Raw genomic sequence first — 9,491 nt, 5'->3', positions numbered from 1 at the left:
AGTCTTGCAATTCCCAATTCCCAACTCTGCCATCTCGCCCCTGCGTAATTCTTACCCATATTGCTAGTCAACGAGGTAGAGCTTCTCCTCGATCGCCCATGGCGTGCATCAAATTAAATCTCAACGTAGACGTCAATAAGTGGCTAAGCGGGCTCAAGGCGACGCTGCGACTGGGTAGGCCGAAATCTGGCACCGAGAAAACCAACGAAGTGAGCCAGTGGCTACGAGACGACATCAAAAAACCAGATCAATGAGGCGGAGCGTGAAGGGAAAATTCCGACCAACGAAGTGAGCCAGTGGCTACGAGAGGTGGAGATATTGGAAGGCAAAGTGGCTGACATCGACCAGGATTTCCAAAGCATGAGTGACTATTCTCCCGAACCTTTTTCCTTTTCATGCCAATTCAAATTGCCACTCTTTCTGCTTTAATTTATACAAGCTGCTACTGCTTTTGTATATAAGCATCAGTCCACTGCTGTGTTTCGTTAGGTTGCTTCAGTTGCAATTGTTTCAATCGAACTGGCGGCACGTCGAGTAACCCAACACAGCAAGCAGGAGATGATGTTCCCATCATAGAGTCATCAAACTGCTGCTCCATCATCCGGAGAGCGGCGAAGAAACTCGACGAGGCTAATGAATTGATGAGCCGAGCTGGTGCCCTGGATCCGATTGCTACAGTTGGGCCTCCAGAACCGACCCTGATGCTTCCCATCTCACACCAATCGCCTGTTGGGATCGAGTCGTATGTGGAGGACATTGTGGGCTACGTCGATGGTGGAGAAGGCAACATCATAGGCATCTACGGAATGGGCGGTATCGGTAAGACCACCGTGTTGAAGAGGATCCAACAACACTATCTTCTTAAGCATACCATATTTGATCGCGTCATTTGGGTTGTGGCCTCCAAAGACTGCCAATTGAAAAGGCTCCAGATGAATATTGCTAAGAGTCTAGGCCTACAGACACTGCAAGAGAATGACGATGAACAAACCTGTGGTGATAAGCTGTTTAGTTTCTTGAAGAACAGGAACTGCTTGTTGCTTCTCGATGACATTTGGGAACACGTGGATCTTCAACTATTATATTGGGGATGGCACACTCAGCTACTGAGCGAGGCCAGCAGCAGCAGCCGCGTAAAGTTGTGGTGTTCACGACCCGCAGTGAGATAGTGTGTGCACAAATGAAAGCAGAAAAGAAAACCAAAGTCAAATGTCTCGATTCGGATCAAGCATGGAAACTCTTTGAGCAAAACAGCGATGGGGATGTTCTCAGCTCAGATGCTGGAATTAAGTTCGTTGCTGAAGAACTTGCTAAAGAATGTGCAGGCCTTCCGCTCGCTCTTGTCACCGTCGCTCGTGCCATGTCAGGGAAAAGGTCTTGGGAAGCTTGGAACGATGCTCTCCATCAAATAAGAGATAAACATGAGTGGACAACCATTGCACTTCAGGAAGATTCACTCGTCATGTATAAAGCCTTCAAGCTGAGCTACGACAGTTTAGAGAATGACTCCGTAAGAGAATGCCTCTTGTGTTGCGCTTTATGGCCTGAAGATTATGAGATATTCAAATTCTCTAAGTTGATACCGTGTTGGATAGGTTGCGGCATAATCCATGAATTTAACGTGATCAATGAAGCTTTCGCCAAAGGCTACTCCCATCTGGAAGCTCTCGGGGCTGCATCCTTGCTAGAGAAATGTGATTCGGACAAAGTCGTAAAGATGCACGATGTCATCCGAGACATGACACTGTTGATGGTTTCTGGGTTGAAGGGGAATAAAAGAAAATGGATTGTAAAAGCAGGAATCGGGTTGAGTGATTTGCCTAGACAAGAAGAATGGCAAGAAGCAGAGCGAGCATCCTTCATGATAAATGAGATTACTTATTTACAAGAGTATGGAGCTCCCACTTTTCCAAAACTTTCTATGTTGATTCTCCATGGAAACGAAAACCTGAAAACAATTCCTCCGAGTTTATTCGCAAGCTTGCCTCGTTTAACATACTTGGATCTCAGTGATTGTTGTATAACAGAGCTTCCCAAGGAGATTTGTAGCTTAACTGAGCTTCAATATTTAAACTTGTCAGATAATCGTATTATAAGATTGCTGATTGAATTTGGTTGCCTTAGCAAATTAGAGTACTTGTTTCTAAGGTATACTGGTCTTGAGACAGTATCCAATGGGACGATAGCCAATTTATTAATGCTCCAGTGGCTTGATATAAGAGGCATTCCTCTTGCATCTGATTGGTGGTGGGATGAGCTAAAATGTTACAAAGGACGCCACCAATTAAGTGTGGGAATTCACATTAATGCTACAACAGATAACATTGAACGACTCAACATGCTACCATTAAATGTCTCCGTATGGGAACTCATTTTGGATGGAGAGCATATTTCAAAACTTCCAAGCTACGATCTGGGCACTCCACAATGGGGATGTAGGGTAAGTGACAAGCTTGAGTTTTTGTACATTACAAGAGTCAGATTAGACAGATTAGTGTTGGCTGCAGGCGTGGGTCGCGAATCAAGTTTAGGATGTTTAAAGAGGCTCGATTTTCATTTCCTAACCCTATTGGAAGTGATTTCATTGAATAGAGTTCGGCTAAACAACCTTCGTGAACTAATTATTTTTGGATGTCTTATGTTGAAGGATGTTTCTTGGGTTCTCCAACTATCATGCCTTAATTTTCTACAGATAAGATATTGTCGAAAAATGAAGGAACTAATAAGTGAGTCAGGGAACTCAAGACCTTGGTTTTGGACAACATGTCAAACCTCAATCGCATTGCAAACCGACCGTTCCATTTTCCCTACTTGGAATATATAGATGTGAAAGATTGCCCAGAGCTCAAAAAATTATCATTTGGGGTTGAAATGTTGAAGAACAGATTAAAAAGAATTTGCAGGGAAGATGATTAGTGGAACAACTTGAATCGGGATGACGTGAGTATCAAGGATTCCCTGACTCCTTGTTTTAGGTAACACATATATTTTTCATATCAAATAAGTTATTATTTATTTTGTCTGTATAAAATGAATGAATAATTAATTATTTAGCATTTTATGAAGTAGGCAAAATTAAATAGTTTAAGATGCATGCCTTCGTGTGATATTCTTTTAAGGGCAATTTAGGGAATCTGTTTTAGAAAATAAATGTCTTTTTATAACTATGAAAACTAAGTGCTGTCATGGTATTTTGATAAATTGCAGTTGAAACTACCTCTCAGGTTTTTATTCTGGACAAGAAATTAATTTCAATTTCATCATATTTTTCAAATAAACATGATCTTGATTTGTAATATAAAAAATAATGAACTACTTCATTAGTCAATGCTTTTCCTATAAGTTAAATATCTTTGATATAACAACAAATGAAAAATGTCTCATTGTCACTATTATCCTATTTAGATAAATATTATTATGAGTAGTCGGACTTGACAATATTATATCTTATTCTTAACTATTTTAAATTTATTCCAATATCTATTACTTTTAACAAAATTGTGATCTTTATAGGCCACCAATTTCGAAATGAAGCATGGACCTTTTGGCCAAGGAGGCTATAGGGCGTTCACTATTTTGATCGTCGACAACGGTCACATTGTTGGATTCTTTGGTTGGTTGGACATGTATCTAAATTTGCTTGATGATTCCTAGCTAGCTAGTTAATTGGACATCTCTTTAATGTTTTACAATTTGATCATTGATATTGTCTTCTTAACTTTACTTCATCATGAAGGATTTTCATTTCATATAATGTTATAGTTTTAATTTTGTTTGATATCATCATTTGATCATATTAATTACTACGATGCAAGATGACACGTAAATGACATGGTTTGATTTATTACTTTAACATTAATGTTTATAAACTTTATTATGTGGTCTGGATAAGTTTAATGGGATGTTCTCTCCGTTATCTTATTGTCTCCGTTTAAAAAAAAAAATTGCTTACTAATGGGAGCCGATCAACAATTTCATCCGATCAAAAGAAAAAACACCGCTTGACCTTCCAGTTGAATTTTTTTTTTTTTTTTGAAATTTAATTGAAAAAATGAATAAAATTTATGTCTAATTTTTTTAAAAAATACCGATTTGAACCTGGAGCCGCTTTGACCCCTCGTTTCTTCATTTCCTTTGAAATCGCGCCATTCAAGTAGAAACACAATTGTTTAAAACACTTATCAAATGTCGTTATGTCTCTAGTGATTGAGAAAATTGAGGTTGATCATGGATTTTAATATTTAAATAACATTTACATTAAGATCACATGAGTACACACTAAAAAAAAATATAATAATAATAAGATTATCGACAGAATTACCAACATAAATTTTTTTCCATCGATAATCTATGAGAAAAAATATTATTTCGTCAGAAAATCACGGCTATAACACAAAAACCCTAACGTTACTGACAGAATCGCAATTCCTTCGGTAAGCTCAATGTATTACCGATAGAATCGCAATTCCATCGGTAATACCTATTAGGGATTAATTTTGACAGAATTGTGATTCGTCCGTAACTCCAATCGAACACAAAGTCATGACCATCTTAAAATAAGTCTGCATTTGTAACGACCCACCTCTTACTGACTAGGCTGTGAGGTCGATCGCTACATTATGCTGTGCTAAATGACTATTGCGGAAATCTGAATTGATTAAAATTTTGCTAAACTGATTACTGTAAAATCTGAACTTAATATTCTAGGTGTACCTAGGAGTTGTACACATGCTAGGGAAAATAATCTATGCCTCTCGGATATCCTGCTAGCTGTAATCAGGCATTTCAATCGATCCATGAATCGATTGGCATGTCGGATCGATCCAGTGATCGATCCAGCTTGATAATGGCACGGAAGAAAACTCTGGATCGGTCGGCTGACCGATCCATAAACTATAGTTTCTGTATGCGGCTGGATCGACCGATCCAGGAGCACACTGATCGGTCGGTAGATCGATCCAGTGGCTCAATGATGCTTCTGTATGCGGCTGGATCGGTCTACCGACCGATCCAGGAGCACACTGATCGGTCAGCTGAACGATCCAGTGGCTCACTGATCGGTCGGCTGACCGATCAGTGAGCTTCTGTACTCACTGTTCGCCTCTGGATCGATCGGCTGACCGATCCATAACAGACGCTAACTCTCTGTTTGCGACTAGATCGGTCAACTGACCGATCCAGCGGCACAACCCAACTCTGATCGATCGGTAGATCGATCTGGGTTTCTGATTTCGAATCAGAACCCCTGATTTCAGCACTAGTTCATACCAAAATCTCATATAAGAGTTCTAAAATCAATTGAAATAAGTTCTAACATCTATTAACTAGCATTCCAACATAATTACTAACAACTTAAACAAATCTTCCATGGTTTAAACATTCTAAGGTCTAAAAGTGCATAAAGGTGCTTGAGAAAAGAAACTAAGTTCTTAATTTGCTAATCCCTATGGATCTTCATTCCAGGTTCCTGCCACACACACCATCTTTGCATTGAACTCCAGCTTCCTCTGCTAGCCCATCTTCCCTTTACCTTTATCTGCAGTATAAGGGAAAATAGTATCTGTAAGCTTAAAGCTTAGTAAGAAACCATCTACCTCACTAAAACATGCAACGATGCAAACATGTTTTAAAGAATGCTATTTAAAAACATGAACTGAATTTGTTAAAGCATGGCATACTGAAATCACATGGCATAAACACTGAAACATGGCATGCATGATAAATCTAAGCATGGAGTTAACTCATAGTATCAACTAGGAGAACTAAACTGAAACTAAAACTGAAACTAGCTAAAACTGATCTTAACTATAATCACATAACTAGATTATGAATTTGAAAGCTATTATCATAATAAGTGAAAATAGTAATCATACTGCTGTTTGGGCCCGGCAACTGTACTTGCTGTGCGCGCATCCCTAACTAGACCCGGGTTTGCAAGTCCCGCATTTAGTAGGGTTTACTAGGTTATCTAAACCTAGGGACGACTGTGGGAGTCCAACCCAATGGACATCTAGTCCAGTACAGTGCCTACTGAAAATAAAATACTGAATATAGCTATTAATTGCTTAATTTTGCTGTATTCTAGGTTATCTGAACCCAGAGCTAGGTTATCTAAACCTAGAGGCGACTGTGGGAGCCCACCCATTGGACCGTAGTCCCATGAAAGCTGTAATAAGGCTGACTAAGCTATTTTAAATGCTCCCATTGCATTTTCTGAGCTATCAAAAATGCCTAAGTTGCATTTTTTTTCTAAGCTAGTCATTTAATCGAACACCTAGTGTGCTTTAACTCCCCTCTCTATTAGGGAGACTACCTTTAGGCACCCGACAACATCTAAACCACCAACTGAAGGGGGAAAGACGTGTCCGGCCCATCTAAAGGCACTCACTAAATCCCTAAACCTGCGAGGAGGGTTAAATACACCCCTTTGTGTCGAAAAATCTGCATATAACTAAACTAATGCATAAAAAACCAAACGGAAGCTACTTATACTGCAGGTGAGGGGTTTCTTACCTCCTGCCCGAAGTTTCTTACGATTCTAATCGCTAGATTTCCGGTGGAGACAAGCTTCTCGACGATCCTCTCGCGTCTACGTGTTTTGCTCGCGGAGGGGAACGTCCTCGTGGCGGAGTTGCCGCCGGAAGGTGACCTTGTAGCCCTAGGAGAGGAACCCTAGGTTGTTCCTGTGGTTGGCGCCAAGAGAAGGAGAGGAGAAGGGGAGTCGGCGTGAGGTTAGGGTGAGGAGGAGAAGGTCACGAATAAAAATCTAATAACTCCTCTTCTAATTTCCTATTTATATTAAGTGGGTATTTCGGCCCAACTTAAACTTTAATATTAATGTTCCCCTTTCCTTTCAGCACGGCCCTGCTGGGTTCACTTGGTTACTAGAATTATCCGTAAACCATAGGTCTCGGGTTCAATTCCCGCTTAGGCCGTTTTGCTTTTCTAATTATTTTTGCTACTTCCGCTACTCTAAAAATTCCATAAAAATATTCTAAAATTCCAGAAAAATCATAGAATATTTCTAAAATAGTTTTGAGAATTTTCGGGCGTTACAGCATTTTACCTAGGATTCAACGCAGCCTTATTTTCAGCGCGACATTGCCCATGCCACGACCATGTGGCATCCACACAACCACGGTCTGCTTAATTAGCTTCTGGAGATCTCACTCGGCCATGTGGAATCCACACGGCCAAGGTCTGCCTCCTCTATGGAAAATCCACACAGTCGTATGGATCCACATGGTCGGGTGCTACTCCTTTTCTATTTCATTGACACGGCCGTGTGGATTCTACACGGCCAGGGCTTGCTTCATCTTTGCTTTGTGGCACGATCATGTGGGCTTATATGGCCGGTGCCTTTTCTTCCTCTAGCATGTGACATGGCCGTGTGAATTCCACACGGTCGGGCTTTGCTCTTCTTCTTTTGTCTCTCCAAAGCGCATTTCGTACCATTTTCACTATAAAATATGTCCTATCAATTAAAACAAGTAAAAAGTAGATCTCCGAATAAAATGAGTGAAAATATGACATTATAATGAAATATGATGCAATAAACATAGATTATGGAAACATGTAAACCTGCAGATAAAGTTATTTTATTATAATGAATTTGTTTTAAGTATATTTAATATAATTGATATTTAGTTAATATATTTATCATTTAATATACTAAAATTTTAATTTATAATGGCACAAAAGATATACATGGGAGGAAGGACACTAGGAACTATTTAAAAATACATGGAATAATTATTGTGCCAAACTTTACATAGACCATCTTTACTATATCAGAAAGAAGGGCATAAGGCTGGCGTATATGTCAACCTAGATATTAAGTGCATGAACGGCCACTTGGGTTATACAAAGATGACAAGAAAATGTTGAAAAGGCTCAAGCAAACAGAAATACAAAGCCAGATGGCCTGAACATCGGAACTGCTCGGCATATGCCAGGATACAAATCTATTGTTGAGTATGCCATGAATCTAGTGAGTTTAATTTAAAGTTAAATAAATAAATTTTGTATTTATTATTAAATTTGTATAATTTTATCCCAAATTATTTGTGTATACAGGAATGTGAACTAGCCCGCCAACCTACTTGCATCGAGGTCTTTCTTAAGACCCATAAGAAGAAGGATGACACATTTGTCGATCCTAAATCAAAGGTGATACACTTAAGATTATTTACTTTATTATATTTAATTGTTTCAGATTTGTAGGTTTCAGATTTTATAGATCCTTATGCTCTCTTATGTTTTAAGGTGATATACCATGTTAGCTCCTATAAATTTGTAGGTTTCGGATTTTATAGGTCCTTAAGCCCTTAGTTTTAGTAGATGATACCATGTTAGTTCCCCCCATTTGCAAGGTTCATATTTCATAGATTTATATGCTCTTTTGCTCACTTAGTGGATAATACCATGTTAGCTCCTAGAACTTGTAAGCTTCAGAATTTGCTTAGTGTGCTTGTGCTTACCCTTGCTTCACATCATGATAGTTTAGTAGGCTATATGTATAATATGAATTTGCATGCTTATGTTTAGGATTACTATTATGCCATGTCTAAGTTGCTATGTATGCTCATGCTATATTGATGCACAAATCTATGTTTAAGCTTATGTTTATGAATTTGCATGCTATGTTAAGATTTACGATTATGTCCATGTTTAAGTAGTGATCAAGTTTATGTTAAGTGCATGGTTATTCTTATGTCCATATTTATGTAATGAACGTGGTTGAGTGTGATTGGTATCCTTAGCTCGAAAACTCACCAAATCTATGTGGTTGAGTGTGACTGGTGTCCTTAGCCCGAGAGCTCATCAAATCTATGTGGTTGAGTGTGACCGGAGTCTTTAGTCTGGGAGCTCACCAAATATAGGTGCTTGAGTGTGATCGGTGTCCTTAGCCTAGGAGCTCAACAATTTTAGGTGATAGAGTGTGACCGGTGACCTTAGCCCAGGAGCTCACCAAACCTTATGTAGTTGAGTGTAACCGGTGACCTTAGTTCGGGAGCTCACCAACCCTAGTGGCTATATTTATGGCTGTATGTATATGCTCATGATTAAGTCTATTCTATATTTATGTCATGCAAGTATGTTTATGCCTATACTTATATACATGCTTATGTTTATGTTTATTTTATGCTTTTATGCTTATGCCGACGTCTATGCTTATATTCATGTCTATCATATGCCAGTAGTCATGTCCTAAGCATATGTTTCCCTTAGTACATGACTCAGATTTTAACTATTTCAGGAATGAGACGAATGAGGCAGGAGGTAATTGTTGGTCCCCGTGGGTGTTTTGATGTGATCAACCAAGTTGGTTAGGTTCTGCTTTGTGTTTGGCCCCTGTGTCTGAGTGTGCAGGAGCTTAGGAGCGTAAGAAGTCGAGTGGAAGACGCAGCTAGCGAGAAGGACGGCACGGGATGGGAGCCGACGGGTTCGGTGCGTCCGAAGGACGAGAGAGCTGCGGAAGAGTACACCGT

The 9,491-nt window shown here is 39.4% G+C and overlaps 2 protein-coding genes across 2 annotated transcripts; both read left to right on the top strand.

Annotated features, from left to right (window-relative positions):
* Positions 1-213: 213 nt before the first annotated feature.
* Positions 214-3,718, top strand: LOC122047953 (putative disease resistance protein At5g05400). The gene is made up of 3 exons (XM_042609496.1): positions 214-364; positions 469-2,975; positions 3,514-3,718. The coding sequence occupies exons 1-2, from the start codon at positions 361-363 to the stop codon at positions 1,167-1,169; spliced, it is 705 nt and encodes a 234-aa protein (XP_042465430.1). The 5' UTR covers positions 214-360; the 3' UTR covers positions 1,170-2,975; positions 3,514-3,718.
* Positions 1,181-3,654, top strand: LOC122048889 (disease resistance protein RFL1-like). Its single transcript, XM_042610404.1, has 2 exons — positions 1,181-2,440; positions 3,514-3,654. The coding sequence occupies exons 1-2, from the start codon at positions 1,181-1,183 to the stop codon at positions 3,652-3,654; spliced, it is 1,401 nt and encodes a 466-aa protein (XP_042466338.1).
* Positions 3,719-9,491: the final 5,773 nt, after the last annotated feature.

Source organism: Zingiber officinale, chromosome 2B (genome assembly GCF_018446385.1).
Source record: "Zingiber officinale cultivar Zhangliang chromosome 2B, Zo_v1.1, whole genome shotgun sequence".
Lineage (NCBI taxonomy): Eukaryota > Viridiplantae > Streptophyta > Magnoliopsida > Zingiberales > Zingiberaceae > Zingiber > Zingiber officinale.
This window is presented reverse-complemented; position numbering and strand designations above follow the sequence as displayed.

Excerpts from the sequence above, each read along its gene's own strand:
- LOC122048889 (XM_042610404.1), top strand. The coding sequence starts at position 1,181 with ATGAAAGCAGAAAAGAAAACCAAAGTCAAATGTCTCGATTCGGATCAA. Across the intron at positions 2,441-3,513 it reads CTCCACAATGGGGATGTAGG|GCCACCAATTTCGAAATGAA; the intron begins GTAAGTGACAAG and ends TGATCTTTATAG.